Source organism: Sorghum bicolor, chromosome 8 (assembly GCF_000003195.3).
Source record: "Sorghum bicolor cultivar BTx623 chromosome 8, Sorghum_bicolor_NCBIv3, whole genome shotgun sequence".
Taxonomy (NCBI): Eukaryota; Viridiplantae; Streptophyta; class Magnoliopsida; order Poales; family Poaceae; genus Sorghum; species Sorghum bicolor.
Window position 1 is genome coordinate 51,748,300 of NC_012877.2, and position 19,372 is coordinate 51,767,671.

The following is a 19,372-nucleotide window of genomic DNA, read 5'->3' on the forward strand; positions in this document are numbered from 1 at the left end:
GCCTTCTTCTTTGGACCCACAATTGGTGTACCAACAAACTTAGCATGCACACCCTTCTCACCCTTGGTAAGTACATAACAAGAATCAAATGGAATGTAAGATATATTAGCATTTTTCTTGTTCTTGTTCATTTTATTGCAATTAAGCTCTAAGTGCCCAACTTGCTTGCATTTGTTGCAATACCGACCATTGCTCTTCACAAAGCTAGGCTTGTGAGTTGCAAAGGCTTTCTTGCCCTTCTTGGGGGTATAGCCTAATCCCTCTTTGTTGAGAGAAAACCTTTGGCTACCCAAGCACTTTAGCAAGCGGGCCTCACCACCATAGGCCTTGCCTAGGGCATGTGTGAGCTCATCCACCTCTCTCTTGAGAGTCTCATTCTCAACCTTTAGTGAGGTATCACAAGTGACACTTCTTGTTTTTAGATTGAATGAGAGAATCGGCTTGTTCTAGCATGTCCATGAGTTGTTCATTGGTGAATTCATTTTCATCATCACTATCACTATCATGTTCATGTTCACTTTCACTCTCACTCTCATCATATTGTACCTTGTGGCCCTTGGCCATGAAGCATGAAGGAGTGTCGAAGAGTGATGGCTTGTTGTTGATAGCAATGCTTGCAAGTGCCTTCTTCTTGGATGTCTTATCATCATCACTAGAATCATCATCCGAAGAAGCATCACTATCCCATGTCACAACATAGGATCCACCCTTCTTCTTCTTCTTGAAGACCATCTTCTTCTCTTTCTTTTCTTTCTTCTCCTTCTTGTTCTTCTTGTCATGCTCATCATTGTCACTATTGCAAGGACAATCCGCCACAATGTGATCGGGGCTCTTGCACTTATAGCATAACCTCACATGCTCTTTGTTCTTGAAGTGATCTCTTCTCTTTCTTGTGTGATAGCCTTTCTTCTTCATCATCTTGCCAAATTTGCGGACAAAGAGTGCTAGTGCTTCATCATCACTATCATCATTGGAGCACTCATCATCACTTGATTCTTCTTTCTTGGCCTTGCCCTTGTTCTTGCTCTTGGATGAAGAGCTAGCTTTGAATGCTACACTCTTCTTCTTCTTGTCATCATCATCCTTCTTCATGACCTCATCATCATCATTGTCATCATATTGATCTTCGGTCATGACATCTCCAAGTACCTCATTGGGAGATACACCCGTCAATCCTCCTCTAAATATGATGGTTCTCAATGTCTTGAACCTCTTGGGCAAGCACATCAAGAACTTGTGAATGAAGTCCTCATCTTTCACTTTCTCACCAAGGCCCTTGAGATCATTGATGATGACTTGGAGCCTATAGAACATCTCCGGTATGGACTCATCATCCTTCATCTTGAAGTTGGATAGCTTGTCCTTGAGCATATATAACTTGGCACTTTTTACCGTTGTAGTGCCCTCATATGTTTCTTCTAGCCTTGTCCATACTTCACTAGCCTTCTCAAGATCTTTGACTTGTTCAAACACCTTTGAATCAATGCCATTATAGATTATGTTGAGAGCCATAGTATTGCATTGCTTGTTGGCTCTCTCATTGTCGGTGGGGTTGGCGGGGTCAAGGATCACAAAGTCATTCTCCGTGACTTCCCACACTCTATCATTGATTGATCCAAGGTACATCTTCATTTTTCTCTTCCAATAGTCAAAGGAACTTGTGCCATCAAAGAACGGTGGTTTGCCCCCAACATGGTTGAACACTATTTGAGCCATAATTTGTGCACCGAGGTTGTTAAGCCTTCACAAAACGGTGACCACGGCTCTGATACCACTTGAAAGGTCCTAATATGGCTAGAGGGGTGGTGAATAGCCTATTTAAAATTTCTACAAAATCACTAGAGCAAGAGGTTAGTAAATAACAAAGCAAAGCTTTTTGCTCTAGCTCTAAAGAGGTGTTTGCAAGCCACCTATCCAACAATTCTAGTTGATATGATCACTAGGCACACAATAGCTATGTCTCTACTTACACTAGAGAGCTACCTAAAGTTTCTATACAAGTATGTAAGCTACTCTAGTTTGCAAGAAAGTAAGAGAGATGGTTTGATCTTTATACCAACGCGTAGAGGGGATGAACCAATCAATAAAATGAAGTCCAATCACCGGGAGAAATACAAAGTACAATCACAATGGATACACACGATTTTCTCCCGAGGTTCACGTGCTTGCTGGAACGCTACGTCCCCGTTGTGTCGACCAACACTTGGTGGTTCGGTGGCTAAGAGGTGTAGCATGAACCTCGTCGTCACTAGGACACCACAAGAACCTACCCACAAGTGAGGTAACTCAATGACACGAGCACTTTACTAGAGTTACCTTTCGGCTCTCCGCCGGGGAAGGTACAAGACCCCTCACAATCACCGGGAGATGGCCACGAACAATCACCAACTCGTGCCAATGCTCCTCCGCTGCTCCAAGCCGTCTAGGTGGCGGCAACCACCAAGAGTAACAAGAAAACCGCAGCCAAATCGATCCCCAAGTGCCACTAGATGCAATCACTCAAGCAAATGCACTTGGAATCACTCCCAATCTCACAAAGATGTTTAATCTATGAAGGAGATGAGTGGGAGGTGTTTGCTTAGGCTCACAAGGATGTCAAGTATGTTAGAATGCCAAGAGAGTGAGCCCCAAGACGGCCAAACACGTATATATAGCCCCTCAAACAAATAGAGCCGTTGGCTCTTTCACTGGGCAAAACACGGGGTCACCGGACGCTCTTAAAGGGGCACCGGACGCTCAACTCCTGCGTCCGGTGCTCCAACGTCAGCCGCATGTCAGAGTCTAACGGTAACCTGCAGAGCACCGGACGCTGAGCAAGTTAGCACCGGACGCGTCCGGTGCACACCGAACTCATGCGCAGAGAGTTCCGCAAACCTGCGGGTCACCGGACGCTAAGCACCGGTAGCATCCGGTGCTCACCGGACCCATGCACAGAGAGGGTCGCAAGAACGCCCGCACATCGGACGCTAACCACCGGACACTCCCTGAGCATCCGGTGCTTCCAGTCAAACACTCCGACAGAAGTCAGAAAGCACCGGACGCATGAACAGGAGCTCCCCAGCGTCCGGTGTTCACCGTCCGGTGCTTAACCCTAGCACCACAGCACACCGGACGCACAGCCTCTGCATCCGGTGCCTCAACGGCCAGCGTCCGGTGAGTGTTTCTCTACGAGGAACACTCCCGCGACTTCTCTAAATTTCCCACCGGCGCAATAGAAAATAGGCACTTTATTTTCTCGAAAAGCGCCGAATCCCGCCTCGCAAGCTCGGTGGGAGGGAGAGAGGAACCCATCCTCTCTCTACCCTTCAAACTCCAACTCCCTTCTCAAAGTGTGCCAACACCACAAAGTGTAAACCAACATGTGCACGTGTGTTAGCATTTTCACAATCATTTTCTTCGAAGGAGTTAAGTTAGCTCACTAGGTTCTAAATGCATGCACAAGAACAATGACACCTAGTGGCACTTGATAACCGCTTAGCCAAAGAATTCCCCTCTTTATAGTACGACTATCTATCCTAAATGTGATCACACCCTCTATGGTGTCTTGATCACCAAAACCAAAACCCTAAGCAATACCTTTGCCTTGATCTCCATAGGGTTTTGTTTTTCTCTTTCTTCTTTTCCAAGTTGAGCACTTGATCATCTTGTGGTCATCACCATCATCACCATGATCATCACTTGCTCCATCACTTGGCATGTACCAACCTCATTAAGTCTACACACACTTAGCATAGAGGTTAGTACTAGGGTTTCATCAATTATCCAAAACCAAACTAGGGCTTTCAGCAAGGCAACTAACTTCCGCCTTAGGCTTAAGCGACTAAAGCGTGAGTGAAGCGACACCTTAAGAAATTAATTAAAAAAAATAAAGACAACATCTTAGAGTAGTAGATAAAGGAAAAAGGAAAGAAAAAAAGAAAAAGAAAGGAGTTGAGTAAGAAGTGGGTTCGCCCAACCCACTAGGCAGCCCATGTGCTCCTTCCCCTCCTAGCACGTGGCTTCATTGAAGTCCTTATTTCGAGTTCTTGACCCCCATCAGCGCCATAGCTCCCTACTACTATTCCGCCTCTGCACGATGGCACGACCACACGAGTGGCTGCTCTACTTCCCTCTGCCCCTTTTTAGATGCCATGCTCTGCTTCCCTCTCCCCTCTTCCCTTCGCCTCTGATGGATTATGAGGACGCTACTCTAGCTAGGAAACAAAAATTTCGACCTCATAAACAAGGATCAACTGTAAGTTATAGATCATGGGATTATCACTAGACGTGCATACGCAGCGGAAGCGACTCGGTGTAGTTATGCGCGTAGTAGCAATGCCGTGCAGTTGTGTGGTCGTCCACCATGACAATCCCTCTCCCGCGGTTCATCCTTGTGCTCCAGATGCAGCACCTCTGAGGTATCCCACACGTGCGGGGAAGAAGCGTTGCGCCTCCGGACTGCTAGGTCCGCGAGGAGCAAAAGGCACGAGCGTGGGTGAGCGGCGGCGGCTGCCTAATGGCATGGGATTAACCCTGGCTGCTCCCCCTCCCTCTCTTATATAGGCGTCCTCCAATCAGCCCCAAATTGGGGGCCCAATTAGAAACCCCCTAAGCCTTGTCTAATTTGGGTTCAACCCGAATTAGGTTTCCAGCCCCTTAAGCATGCGACCCTATGAGTTCACGTACATATAGACATGGGCCGAGTACTCCTACTCGCTCAATAGTTGACAGCAGCCTCTAGCAAGGCGTGACAACTCCTATACATACGTAAAGATCATATCAGACGAACCACTACATACATATACATGTTATTCCCTTGCCACACGATAATTGGTCCAACTCGTGGGTTAATACTTAACCCAAGCACGACCATGCATTTGTTGATTCAATCACTTGAGTGATCCAGTGATATCTCTCTCACTTAGAGAGGGGCAAGTTCCATTTTGATCATCTATGTCTCACAGCATGTTCCTCGACAAACTCGAAGACCACCTTTATAACTACCCTGTAATGGAGTGGCGTTTAATAGTCCCTAAGTAGGTCGTTTCACATCTTGAGAACATATGACAATCTCAGGTCTAAGGACATAACGTACATGATGTATAAAGAGATAATAAGAACATCTCATGTTGGGTCAGTCCAGCCCCATGTCATACATGTGCTCACATTATTAGTTTGACATCTCTATGTTATGACTTGTGAAACAAAGTCATCAACTAATACATGTCCTAATCTAATGTTCATGTGTATCCTCACATAAACTCTGATCAGAGACAACTTTAGAATAACCATACAAGTAAAAGAGTTTCACAAACAATTCACATAATTGTTAATCAATACAAGTTTATCTATAATGGATATTCACTGAACTCATAATATATGTCATGGATACAATCGTAATATCATCATCTCTATGATTACCTCTTGGGCATATTCCCAACAGCCTCTCTGCTTCCCCTTCCTATCTCTCGCGGTAGGGAAACATCAGCCACTCACGACTGCTCCTCACGAGGATAGGGAAGAGGGGAGGGGGAGGCGAAGCGGGTCATGTCCTACTCGATGGAGAACCAGAGGAGGTGGTGGGGAAACAACAACCCATAGGTGGCTACTCCTCGCGTGAATGGGAAAGAGGGGAAGGGGAGACGGGGGCTAGGCGGCAACAACTTCTCCCGACGGTGTGGGCAAGCAGGGAGGTTCGTCTCCCCCATGAGCGCTTCTCTATTTGCTCTCTGATTTCTCCCGTGCTCCTCTCTCCACGTGTGCCTAATCTCTACATGTGCGACATATTTCCAACATGCCTGCTCTTTTCCCTTGTCCTTTCTCCTGTGCTCTCATGTTTTCCCACTGTGAGCATCCCCGTATGGCACCCGCCTTGTTTGATCTAGAATCGAACGCCAAAGTGACGTTTTTTAGATGCCACAACCGTAAGGTGAATGCCATACGAATCTAAGGCCAGTCGTCTGCCAAATCGTCTCACCTGGAGTGCCTTAGCGATTAGGTGACGCCAAAGCCACACCTTAAGAAACATTGAACTTAGCTCTTCTCGCTCGCTAAGAGTGGTGAATTTTGTAGGACCCAAGGGCTCTCTATTCTTGGATTCTCAAGGCCGTTTATTTTTGCGGAGGATGAGTTCTTGGGAGCAACACTAGCTAGAACCCTTCATGCACTTAGAGGTCAATAATTGAGAGAAGAGATACCTTAGTTCAGGGGTTGATTAGAAGGATTGGCATAGGGGAGCAAAATGATATTTGGTCATGAAATTGGCTGCTAAGACATGGCCTGATGAGGTCGATATGTTGTGTTAAAGATGAGCCCCTTAAAAGGTTAGCAATTTGATTGATTAGACTCTTTGGAGGTGGTACAATCAATTGGTGAATGAATTTTTCTTACCGATGGATGTCAAAGTTATCACGAATATCTCTACTTCAACGTTAGGTGATTTTTGGGCGTGGCATTGTGAGAAGTCAGGGTTGTTCATAGTGAGATTGGTTTATAGAATGTTGGTGAATATCTCCACAAAACGATGCGAATGAACGACCAACGAATGGGGAGGGGAGGGAGGCAACAAATGCGAAAGATGGGAGCACGTGCATGAGCTCGGACGGTGGTGGATGAGCTAGGGGGCGGCTGGCGGGTGAGCTTGGGCTGCTCGGGCGGTTGTCGACGAAAGCTGGTCGGCAGTCTACCTTGGGGTATACCCACGGTAGTAGTTTATCGGTAGACGGTGCGCAAACTACGAACTCGATGGTGACGCAAGACACGGACAAGCTTTTTATCCAGGTTCGGCTGCCGAGTTGGCGTAATACCTACGTCCTGCGTCTGGTTGTATTGGATTGTGTTGAGAGATAAACTTGTATGATCTGTCCTCTAGGGGACCCCTGCCCCTCCTTATATATCCTGAAGGGACAGAGTTACAAGCGAAGTATCCTATTTGGTACAATATCTTGTAGCCTTGCGGTGCACGCCGATCAGTCGTGCGCCGCATGTCTTCATCCTGTGGGTCGAGCCACCTCTGATGGTGCGGCCCATATAGGCCCATGAGGGTATAGGGGTTTATACCCCCACAGCTAGTCCCCGAGCACCATGTATTGTGATGTAACACGCCGTCTTGAGCGTCTTCGATCAGTGAGGCTTGACGTCTTCAATAAGTAGGAAAGTCGCCCAAACAGTTGCAACGGTATTTTGACCAACTCAAAAGACAGTTGATCAACATTGACATCGAAGAAGCAGGTTGTTCGAAGAATGCATGGTGCTCTTAATTAAAAAAGATTTCTTTCCTGGTGAAGTGTGCCCACTTTACTTTTCTGAAAAGTATAGACCTCAAAAAAGCAAGCATATTCACCGCAAGGTGAAGTGTGCCCACTTAGTCCCCGAGCCTGGTAGTAGGTGACGTAGGCACGTGGTGCCAGGGTCTAAAAAGAAAATCATAGAAATTCTAAAACTGAGATGCATCGACAGATGCATCGTACCGATGTAGTCCCCGAGCTTGCTGGAAGGCGAAGTATGAGCCTTGTAGCAAGGTCTAAAAAATTGAATTTACCAGTCCCCGAGCATATCATGCTCGTCTGCAATTGAATAGACTAATCGACCAGTCCCCGAGCATATAACGCTCGGTGGTCGGTACAGTCCCCGAATTCTCAAATTGGTGGGCTGGTCGACCAGTCCCCGAGCGTATAGTGCTCGGTGGTCGGTGCAATCCCCAAACTCTCAAATTGGTGAGCTGGTCGACCAGTCCCCGAGCGTATAGTGCTCGGTGGTCGGCACAGTCCCCGAGCACGGCGTAGGGACCGGTGGACGAGTCCCCGAGCGTGGTTGGGGACGTAAACGTGCTCGGTGGTCGGCACAGTCTTCGAGCACAGCATAGAGACTAGTCGACAAGTCCCCGAGCGTGATTGGGAACGTAAACGTGCTCGGTGGTCGGAGCAGTCCCCGGGCACAGCGTAAGGAATAGTCGACGAGTCTCCGAGCGTAGCTTGTCGACTGGGCCAAACTCCTGAAAAATAAATATAAAAAATAGGTAGTACATGATGTATAAATAAACTTTAGATAAAAAATCAGTACTGAGATAAGTTTTAGATTTTTTGTTATAAAATTAGCACGAGTTGTTAATTCATCCTAGAGCTTGTACCAGCTCTGGTCTAGCCAACAATCAGCATGAAGTGCGGAACCTAGGCACGCGTAGGATTGTCAGCCACGTCAGAGAGGTACTGCCGACCACCCGGAACGCAGAGAGCGGATCTCGTGCACGTGTAGGGAGGAGTCGGAGACAGTACCGGCTCTGGAAAGCTCGTGTAGGAGAAAAAACTAGTCGGCTAAAAAAGTTGTTTTGAAGAATAATAATATTGAAAATATTATGCTAAAAATAAATAAAATATTAGAAGTGTACTTATCTTTGAAAGAAAGTCTAGTCGGTGACGACAAAATTGTCCGGCCCTCGAGCTTTTCGACTTGTCATGACGGTGGTCGCTGTTGTCATAGGGTCGTTCTTCGCGGCGATTATTATTGCGACTGGTGGTCAGAGCAAGTAGGCCAAACAATTTGGTCGATGGCCCGAGCAGGTCAGTGTTGTCGATCTGCCTCCCTTTGTAGCAGGGAAGCGTGCGACGCGTTGTCGGCGTGGTCGGAAACGTTGCTGGTGTGGTCGAAGTCGTAGCCAACGTGGTTGGAGCTGCAGCCGACGTCGGTGAAGAAGTGATCGGCACAGATTGGATCTACGCCTCCTTCGCGCTCGTGGTGGTGAAGCTGTTGAAGCTAACGGTGAACATGAAGCCGCCCGCCATGACCGCGAAGTCGGGGATGATGGCCATCTTGTTCGTCGGGAGCTGTACGCACACCCCCTACCTGGCGCGCCACTGTCGACGAAAGCTGGTCGGCAGTCTACCTTGGGGTATACCCACGGTAGTAGTTTATCGGTAGACGGTGCGCAAACTACGAACTCGATGGTGACGCAAGACACGGACAAGCTTTTTATCCAGGTTCGGCTGCCGAGTTGGCGTAATACCTACGTCCTGCGTCTGATTGTATTGGATTGTGTTGAGAGATAAACTTGTATGATCTGTCCTCTAGGGGACCCTTGCCCCTCCTTATATATCCTGAAGGGACAGAGTTACAAGCGAAGTATCCTATTTGGTACAATATCTTGTAGCCTTGCGGTGCACGCCGATCAGTCGTGCGCCGCATGTCTTCATCCTGTGGGTCGAGCCACCTCTGATGGTGCGGCCCATATAGGCCCATGAGGGTATAGGGGTTTATACCCCCACAGCGGTGAGAAGAGAAAGGCACGCTCAGGTGCCCGTGGCGCCCACTTTTATACGGCCCTACTGCGACCACGTCAGTATGGCACCTCGGGCGGCCTGCCACGTCACCACCCTTGCCGCACCAACATGCATGGCACGACAGTGTTAGAGTGCCGCACCGTGGCATGTGACGCGGTCAAAAGGGTTAGTTTTTTTAAATATTTAGTGTCAAATTTAGAAATAGTTTAAAAAAAGGTTAAAATAAAAAAAGCCAAATCCGCGAGAGGCTTGGCGCTAACGCCAACGACGTTAATCTTGGCGCCAATAATAATGGCACCAAGATACATGCCATGTCAGCTCCATGTATGCGTTGGCATAAGGATCTTGATGTTAATAGGGCTGGCGTCATGCCGTGTAACCTTGGCACAATGGCGATGGCGCCAAACTGATGTCTATTTTTTGAAAGTATTTCGTTAGGGGCATATTTGAGAGAATTTTTTTTAAAAAGGCTACAAAACAAAAAAGACAGCCAGGGCATGGCAGTGAAGGCAGGGGGTGACAACGAGACGGGTAGTAGGGCCCGTCTTTTTCATTTTCTGGCTTTTTTCGAAAGATTCTCACAATTACGTATTTGGTATTTTGATTTCATAATCTGGATCCAGGGCTTGGTGCCATTATTAGTGGCACCAAGTTAACACTACTTGACGGCATCCACCATGACGCCAAGTGTGTCTAGATGTGCACGTGGTTTGTGGGCTTAGCGTCATTGCCACTGGCGCTAAGTAGTGTTAGCTTGGCATCAGTGATAATGGTGCCAAGTCCTGATCTAGATTCTGAAATCAAATTACGAGAGGTGTAATTGTGAAATTTTTTTGAAAAAATGCTAGAAAAAAAGACAGTACTAGGGCATCTAGGGAAGTACCTTCAGGCCTTGTTTAGTTCCCAAAATTTTTTGGTTTTAGATAATGTAGCACTTTTATTTTTATTTGGCAATTATTGTTCCATCATGAACTAACTAAGCTCAAAAGATTTATTTCGCGATTTACAAACAAACTGTGCAAATTAATTTTTATTTTTGTTTATATTTAATGTTTCATGCATATGCCGTAAGATTTGATATGACAAGAAATTTTGAAAAGTTTTAGGTTGAACTAAACAAGGCTAGAGAACTGCGTTAAGGTAGCACTGTAGAGATGTCAACGGGGAATTCCCCGTCCCCGTAGGGAAGAAACTTCCCCCATCCCCGTTCCCGCGAAATGTCATGGGGGAAAATTTCTCCCCATCCCTGTCCTCATCCCCGTGCGGGGAATAATCCCCGTGGGTTCTCCGTATCCGCGTTAGTTCATATTAGTTTATGTGATGTTAACTATTCACATATTCACGAATTCATATTAATGATATACAAACACATTCCTTCTACAAAGTTTCACATTTCAGACTGAGAAAGTGAAGGATCAGAGTTTTAATTTTGCTTATATATCACAATTATTAGACCTTGCAAGTATATGGGTCTTTAGAGTCAGATCCCCGCGGGGAGCGGGGATGGGGGCATGCATACCATCCCCGTCCCCGTGAACCCCGACAGAGACAACTTTCGCTCCGTTTAGTTCTCCGTGGAGGCAAAATCTATACCATCTCCGTCCCCTAACGGGTGAATTCCTCATGGGGAATCGTGAACGGGGCACCGTTACTAGCACGGGGCAAGTCAAGTCCAAGCATGGTGCAGGCATAGTATGGGACTACGTGCGTCGGAGATGATTTTGCATAAAAAAAACAAACCACTGTGGCACTGTTCTTGTGTAACTAAGGCCTTGTTTAGTTTCCAAAAAATTTTGCAAAATTTTTCAGATTCTCCGTCACATCGAATCTTTAGACACATGCATAAAGTATTAAATATAGACAAAAATAAAAACTAATTGCACAGTTTGGTCGGAATTGACGAGACGAATCTTTTGAGCCTAGTTAGTCCATGATTGGACAATATTTGTCAAATACAAACGAAAAAGCTACAGTGTCGATTTTGCAAAATATTTTGGAACTAAACAAGGCCTAAGAGCATCCCAACCGTTTTGTATAGTTCGTTTGATAAATGAGGGAGTTTGCCAAATCCTAAATAAATATGAAAAAGATAAAAAGAGATAATCTTCAATGGTTTGGCATTAATCACTTGGCAAAAAATAAAATCTGGCGGCAGGAGGAGGGACTAGTGCCGCGACCACGCGCGAGGGCAACAGATTTCACGCGAGGGACGCGATGCCAAACACGGAGGGGCTTGGCATATATGAGAGTCCTTCTCTATTTGCCAAGTTAACAAAATTGCAAAGGCCAATTGCCAACCCATTGGATAGGTGTTTTTAGATTTTCTTACAAATACATGAATGCAAAGTTTATTTGTCAAACGGTTGGATGCTCTAATGGCATGGTAAGTAATTTTTTCAACTCCACGGATTAGAGGTTTTAATGGCACCAATTGAGAAGCTCAATGGATTTCATAGATCTGGTAACTAGATCAATGTGTTTGGTGGGTATAAAGTTGAGTGTCTCGTTAAAAAGATCTAGAAATAGAGCTGTTTTTTTCGATCTGAAACTTTCGGGAGGAAAAGAAAAAAAATCCGGTGGACAGTCAAAAGCCTCGTGTCAAGGACTCAACTGCCTTTGCTTGGGCCTTGTTTACTTCCGGTCTTCCACCCAAAATCTAAAATTTTTTAAAATTCTTCGTCACATCGAATCTTTAGACACATACATAAAATATTAAATATAAACAAAAATAAAAACTAAGGCCAGTCTCAATACATGTTTCATAAAAATGTCATGCACATTAAATAGGATGCCACATAAGCAAAATTGCTGACTTGACAGAATCATTAAATGAAGGAGTTTCATTAGATGAGAGAGGAGTTTCATCTCCATGAAACTTATATAGCTCGGTTACTTAGTTTTTAGTCTTGGTAACTATACCATGAAACTATGCATTGAGACTGACCTAATTGCACAGTTTGGTCAAAAATTACGAGACCAATCTTTTGAGCCTAGTTAGTCCATGGTTGAACAATAATTACTATAAACAAAAGTGTTATAGTGTCGCGAATCACTTGAGGAACAAAACACGGCCTTGTTATAAAAAAAAACCCTACTTGACTCGTTCCCACGGGCCACGGTGCGTTCTCACACCCACTGCCCGCAGATCCTACGAGCGTGTGGCGCCACCCGGCAGGGCCGCAGCCGCACCCCGCAGGCTGTGGTGTGCGGTGTGCACACGGACAGTGCGCGGCGCACCGATCCACCCGGTCCCCGTGACGAGCCGCGCCCGCGCGCTAGACACACACGCGCGCGCGAACACGACACGACACGTGACCGCGCGCGGCCATGGCGAGAGGAGGCGGCGGCGGCGGCCCGAGGCCGGAGGATGACCCCTTCTCCGACGGCGACACCACCGGATCCGATTCCGACGAGTCCCCTCGGCAGGGGATGGGGGCTCGACGCCCCGGCGCCACCTCCAACCCGATCCTGACACGCCTCGCGGTGTCGCGGAACCCGAGCCCGCTCGCCGCGGCCACCGCGGCCCCAGGGGTCTGCCTCCTCCGCTTCGCCTGGGAGTCCGCCGCGGGCTCCCTCGTCGGCGCCGTCGTTGGATACGGTAAACCCACGCCGCCCGTCGTCTCCGCTCTCCCCTTGCCTCCCCGTTCGAATGGAACCTCAACCTCGCGCTAGGGTTTATGGCTCACCGACCGCGAGGTAACGTGTGGTTGTGGCGCCATTTCGAGGCCCTCAGGCCTCAGGTGCGGACTTGGGATGATGAGGTTGGAGCCCGTGCGGCTTAGGTTATGTTTCCCCAATTCTAGCCTCCCAATTGGTGTGATAAGTATTGTTTTGCTATGGGCATTGTTCATCCTGGGGGTAGCCAGGTACTTGTGCCCTGGTTCAATGTGTGGTCTTTAGTGTACAACTCTGCTCGTAGGAACTGCTTACATTTTTTTGGTCTATAATTGCACCATTTAGAACTTTTTTTTGTTAGATTAGTGTTACAGATTGTAGAGAATATTTGATTTGAGTGAGACATTTAAGCTACATGCATGTGTGTGTTTTGGACTCACTATTTTAACCATAGAAACGGAACTATTTGGTTTCAATAAATGTCTGAATTTGAGAAACTCAAGCTTGATTCACACTGTCAGATATTACTTGACTTCTAATCTGCTATATTGGGCTGGGACCGTCAGTGTGAAAAAGCTTCACTTGCATGGGTATTTGTGTTATCTGAAACAGTTTACAGAAACCCAAATTATAGCTAATCTGCTTTCAATCTGTTTTCGAATTGATGTATGCCCATAGTTGAATAGTTAGTTGGTGAGTTGGATGATTTTGGAGTTTTTGTCTTGTAGCATATCTGTATTTTAATGAAAGAAAAAAGAAGGTCCGGAGGTGTGTTTGGGGTATTTCACATCTGCTGCTCTGTTATTTTACCTGCCCTGCATGGGTGAGGATTAGTTTGATTTGCAAAATTGGGTCTTGTTACAACCCTATGCAAGTGGGGGTCTATATTAGTGATCAAATTGGATAAAGTGAGCTGCAAAAGTTAAATTAAGGTTGTATAAGTGGAATCTAAGTTACACGGATACGGATACGTGTATCAGTATCCGAAGGATACGGATACGCGGATACGGCAATTTCCTAAAAAACCCGATACGTGGATACGTTTACTATTTTAAAAAATAAAATTAAAATAATAATAATGCATGTCTGAATTTTAAACTGATAACAACAAAACATCACAAAGAACTACTCAAGAGTATTATTATTACAACATAGCAGTAGCAGGTTTGAAGTCTCATCAACTCTCAAATATAGTAGTCTCAAATTTTGAAAATAATAATAAGGCACTGTGGCTTGCAATTCATGCAGCAGCAGATTCCTGTTTGGCTATTCTTCATTTGTTTCATTGTCATTGTCATCCACAATATCAACCGATGGCTCATCCAGACCGAAAGACACCGCTTGCAGTTCAGGTTCATCAAGGGACAGATCAGCCACTTCTAGAATGCCAACACCACCAAGTGAATCAAAAGAATCCCCTCCTACATCCCACATCCTTGTTTCTCCTGTCTTGTATGCATCAGTTCTTCTTGATAGATGTCTCAGATTTGAGTGCACAAAGACCAAATCTTCAGCACGCTCTGGAGTTAAGGCATTTCTCTTGACACTATGGACAAAGCTATAGGTGCTCTAGTTTTTTTCACAGCAAGAAGATGACGCTGGCTGGCTAAGCAATTTCATGGCCAAACTCATCAATTGGGGAGCAGACTGTCCATGATTTGTCCACCAAGTCATAGGGGAAATTGCTGCAGATCCTATGCTATGACTAGCACTTGCACTAGCGCTGCTCATATTTGGAGATGCCATCTACTGCATACAAGAATACAAGCAACAGATCGAGGGGGCAAAGAAATTCGTCACTGGAACCACAAGATGAGGAACAACTGAAGAAGGGGATGAACTCACGTGAAGAGGAGATTGAGAACAGAGAAGGGAGTGAACTCACAGGAGTTCCCCGGATCCACGTCGTAGAGGCGGAAATTCGTCGCTGGGCGCTGAGCCGCTGACAGCCGGCGAGCAGGGATGGAGACTCGTCGCCGGCGAGCGGAGGCGAAGGCTCGTCGCCGATGGCCGGCAGCGGAGGCGGAGGCGCGTCGCCGGTGGCCGGCGAGCGGAGGCGGAGGCTCGTCGCGGTGGCCGGCGGGCAGTGAGCAGGGGATGCGCAGCCGCGCGGGGATGCGACGCGAGGCACGCACGGCCGTGCCAGAGTGCGGTAGTGTCCAGGTTAGGGCGTGGCGTCGGGGATAGGATATGCCCCTGTTATTGGGCTGGGCCGTATCCCCAAGGCTGATACGTATCAGCCCATGTATCTGATAATTGCGAAAATAATAAAAATTCGGATACTTCCAGGATACGTATCCATGCCGTATCGGACACGTATCCGTATCCGAAACGTATCGGATACGCGATACGCGCCTTCCTGCAAGTATCCGTGTAACATAGCTTGTATCTTCTCTTGTTCGAGCCAGTCTGGGCCCCAGCTTATTATTTGAGTCACTGCTTACAATTAGAAATTGAAAGATAGCTTTTTTTCAGAGAAGACCAGAATAGGGAATCAGAGATGCTTGTATCAAATAGGAAATACTACTGGTATTATCAAAGCTACAATTCACTTGAGTAATACATAAATTATCCATAGAGTTATATCCAAAATCTGGTTTAGCCCTTCAAATGCATATATGGTTCAACGTGAGCAATGCTGGCCTGATCTGAATCCTCATATGTAAAAGAAAAAGATTTATCCAAATAACTTCTACCTTGATTTGTGAAGAAGCAAAAAGAAACCAAGACTGAGATATGAAGAACTTAATCGTTTTAACTGATGTTACAGTCATTACCATATTGAATGAAATTGGCACCATAAAGCTCTTTCTAAAAAATGATTATACTTTTATTTGTGTTAGCACTGGTAGTGCATCAGTATCCGTCTGCTTAAATCATATATTCTTGGCTGTAGCTTTATTTTATGCTCTTTCTTAGAGGGTTAACAACTGTAGAATCACACAATTGGTAGAGATAACCCCTGTATGACTTACTGGATTAGTGAGCACAAGATCCTATATTTTAACTAACCCAAAAAAAAACACAGTGTTCTGAAAAATGCTAGATGGGCTCCTGGTGGTGTCTAGCACCAGATTGTGTTTTTGTTATCCTTTTTTGGTCTTCTGCTGTGAAGCCTACATGTATAATCAGATAGCTCCACTTTTCTATTTTCTTTAATTTTACAGGTAAAGGTTTGGTTATGATGAAGGGGTTTAAAGGATCATTTCCTGATGCTGCATCATCTGCTAAGGTATAAGGTTATTCTTTGCACATGTGGATATCACTTTGTGCCTATTGTTTACCAACATCTCATGGTGTAAATCTTGCCTTCTTGATCTAGATATTTGCTGTTCTTGCTGGTGTTCAAAGTTTGGTAGCTTGCTCTTTGAGAAAACTTCGTGGAAAAGATGATGGTTTGTATTTGTCTGTGTTTTGTTTGTTTATTTTTTAATTCATCTGGATTAAGAAAATGCTAAAAGAAATGCATGAATCATTAACATGTCAACTGTTTTATTTCCAGGAATCAATGCAGGAGTCGCAGGCTGTTGTACTGGCCTTGCTTTGAGCTTTCCAGGTAAAGTTTCAGGAAATGTGCAATCAATAGCTTTGAACTGTTTTAATGTACAATTGCTGCACAGCCAGTTTCTTATTGGCCTGGTGACGACTAAGATCACATAAACAATAGCCACATTGTTTATGCCGAGTTCTGTCTACGAGACAATTGCTCTTTTTTGTATATGCTCTTTGCAATTTTCACACTGTTTGTTGAAAAGTTAAACACAATGTTTGTGTTAAAAACATTTTATGATAACTGGCTCATATGTGTGGTTCTTGGGTTGTACCTTTGCTTGCAACCCCTGATCTGGTTGACCTTTGGAGCATAGCATAGAAACCTTCCTATGCCAGGGACTAGAGGAAGCTGGTTGTAAACTTGTGTTAGTTGATGGCATGCCGGTTTCTTTAGGTTGAATGGTTTTGAGAAACATGCATCCTTATATGATGTCCTTAGTGTCTGTCTGTCACGAATAGAAAGTTTGATGCTTATTATGCTTAGCAATTCCACATTTAGATATCTGCTTAGGATTCCTCCATAACCAGTTGTGGTTTGTTTCTTGCGCACTATGGAGTATCAATTTTTAGATTCCAATTACTCATCTTCTGTTGATGTCCATGACATACATTGACTATTCGCATTCCACTCAAGTAAATTTATTATGCTCACTTGTTTTTGATTTCTTAGAACGATGGCCTGGTGCAGTAATTGTAGAAATCAATATCACATTTTTTTATTGGGTTTCAGGTGCTCCGCAAACTCTGATTCAGAGCTGCCTGACCTTTGGGACTTTCTCTTACATCATTGAGAAGCTAAACAAGCAGCAGCCTGCGCTGGCGCTCCCGCCTGCCACAGGTGTGACGGGTCTGAAGGCTGGACAAAGCGTTCTTCCTCCCTTCACACTTCCTCTTCCGGATGCGATGGACGAAATTTCTAAGTTCCAAAACTTTTTGTCATCCAAATTTCGGGGAAACTGAGTTATCCTTGTGGAGTGACGCCTAGTTACCTACTCTGGAACGTGTCCTTGTAAATGCGTCTATGGTCAATCAGAGTTTTTTTTTTCCTTGTTTATTTCTTGGCGAGTGTATGTTCCCAACGTAGTGTTTTGCTAGTATTGATGATTCTACCCTGTTATGTGACAATTTTGCAAATAAGGGGAGCAGCTTGTCCTTTGTTCAACTGGTCGGATCTTCGGAGTTCTACCATGCCCCTTAATTACCTAGTCCACATTCAACAGGTAGAGCCAACATGCTTTACCACAACTTTGGTTAAACTCATTATTTGACTTCTTAAAAAGTGAAAATTGCTTTTTTTTATGTAGGGAGTAGTAGGCATTCAGTCAACCTCGAGTCAATCTTACCTGGTTTCGCGAGACCCGAAGCTGCATCTACCTTTTCAAAAGAAAACCCTGAAGCTGCACCTCCGTTTACAGAAGTCAAATAATTTGCAAGACTAAATACAGACTATTTATAAAATTAAAACACAGAGAATAATTTACGAGATGATTCTTTTAAGTCTAAGTAGTTTATTATTGGATACTAATTATAAAATAAAATAAAATTTTACCTCCCACACCCAAACACCCCTTAACCTGCTCTTTGCGCCGCACCCATCCTACGGGCACAGATTTTTTTTTTATTTTTAGCTCAAATTTGAAATATATTTTAAAACTAATCTGGAGAAAAAATATTTTCAAAACTAGACCGTTTGGCCCTGTCACCATGCATGGCGGGGCAAATGAACTATACCCCACCGTGCTTGGCGGCGGGGTCAAGGTGCCACATGGCCTGGCGCCCCTAGGGGCCTGCTGACGTGGCGGGGACAAAGTGTACCCCGTCATCCATCATGGCGGGTTAGGCAACCCCGCTCCCCATCATGGCGGAGTACGACCAGGGCCACTTAAACGGCCAGGGCCTTCTTTTTTCTGTCTTTGCTTCATTCCATACTCCGCCGCAGCCCCGCGCTTGCCGCCGCAGCCCCGCCGTCCTCCAACTCCGCCACGCGGTAGTCCCAGAACTTCGCTACGCACTAGCCCCAGAACTTCGCCGGCGGCTGCCCTCCCCCTAGCGCCCTTCCCCGGCGGCAGCCGCCCATCATGGAAAGGTAAAATTTCTTATCTTCTTTCCGTTTCTATAGTTTAGTCATGTTAGTTTGGTTAGTTATAATATGTTTGGTTAAACTAGTTAGTAAACTTATATTAGTTTTAATCGTATTGATATTGTGGATTATTTTTGAATTTCAAGAATTATAAGTGATCTATGATTTGTGTTGAAATAATTTCGCGTTTTTAGATGGAGGACTCATATCGTGAGTCGATTTGGCGGAAAAAGGGTCGCCCTAGAGAGATGTACCCCGACGTGTCTTGCAAGGATCCCCCCGTGCCTCTCGAGGAACCTTTTCCTAACTGTGACTGTGGTCATCCGACGCACGTGGGCTCGTCGAGACATCCGGATACTGCGGCACGTTGCTTCTACACATGTTATGTTTTTCTTATTGGTTTGTGATGTTGTATTCACAATGAGATAATTGAAACTCTTTTGTAGCCCTACTTCCGGTGCTTTTTCTTCCAATGGATCGACGGTCTAGACAAGTTTGACCCAATAATTCTCCTTTTCTACCCCGACATTGATCATTGCAAGCGTAAGGTGTTTACTCGCTGGGTTCCGCCCCCTCCTAACCCTCCTCCTATGACGGAGGAAGAGAAGGCCGTAGCCTTGGCACGACGGCTCGAGGATCCTCCAAAGTGCCACTGCGGAGAGCAAGCCGTGATAAACCCACGAAATGAACAAGAGTTCATTTGTCCTCTGCATCGTGAAGTAAGTTTTAAGTTAACCTTGAAATGTCATGTCCTATATGTGTGTTCTAATGTTTTGACTTTGTAGGATCGTGATTTTCTAAAGTGCTGTTTCACGGAGTGGGTCTATGGTCCAAAGAGCCATTGGCCAGAGCTAGAGAAGGAGGAGGTGCT

General features: G+C 45.5%; 1 protein-coding gene across 1 annotated transcript; it reads left to right on the top strand.

The window, feature by feature from the left end:
* LOC8067210 (mitochondrial import inner membrane translocase subunit TIM22-2) lies at positions 12,443-17,583 on the top strand. The gene is made up of 5 exons (XM_002442182.2): positions 12,443-12,852; positions 16,037-16,101; positions 16,192-16,264; positions 16,372-16,425; positions 17,152-17,583. Exons 1-5 carry the CDS (start codon positions 12,582-12,584, stop codon positions 17,379-17,381), a joined length of 693 nt encoding a protein of 230 aa, XP_002442227.1. The 5' UTR covers positions 12,443-12,581; the 3' UTR covers positions 17,382-17,583.

Excerpts from the sequence above, each read along its gene's own strand:
- LOC8067210 (XM_002442182.2), top strand. The coding sequence starts at position 12,582 with ATGGCGAGAGGAGGCGGCGGCGGCGGCCCGAGGCCGGAGGATGACCCC. Across the intron at positions 16,102-16,191 it reads ATGCTGCATCATCTGCTAAG|ATATTTGCTGTTCTTGCTGG; the intron begins GTATAAGGTTAT and ends TTCTTGATCTAG. Across the intron at positions 16,426-17,151 it reads CCTTGCTTTGAGCTTTCCAG|GTGCTCCGCAAACTCTGATT; the intron begins GTAAAGTTTCAG and ends ATTGGGTTTCAG.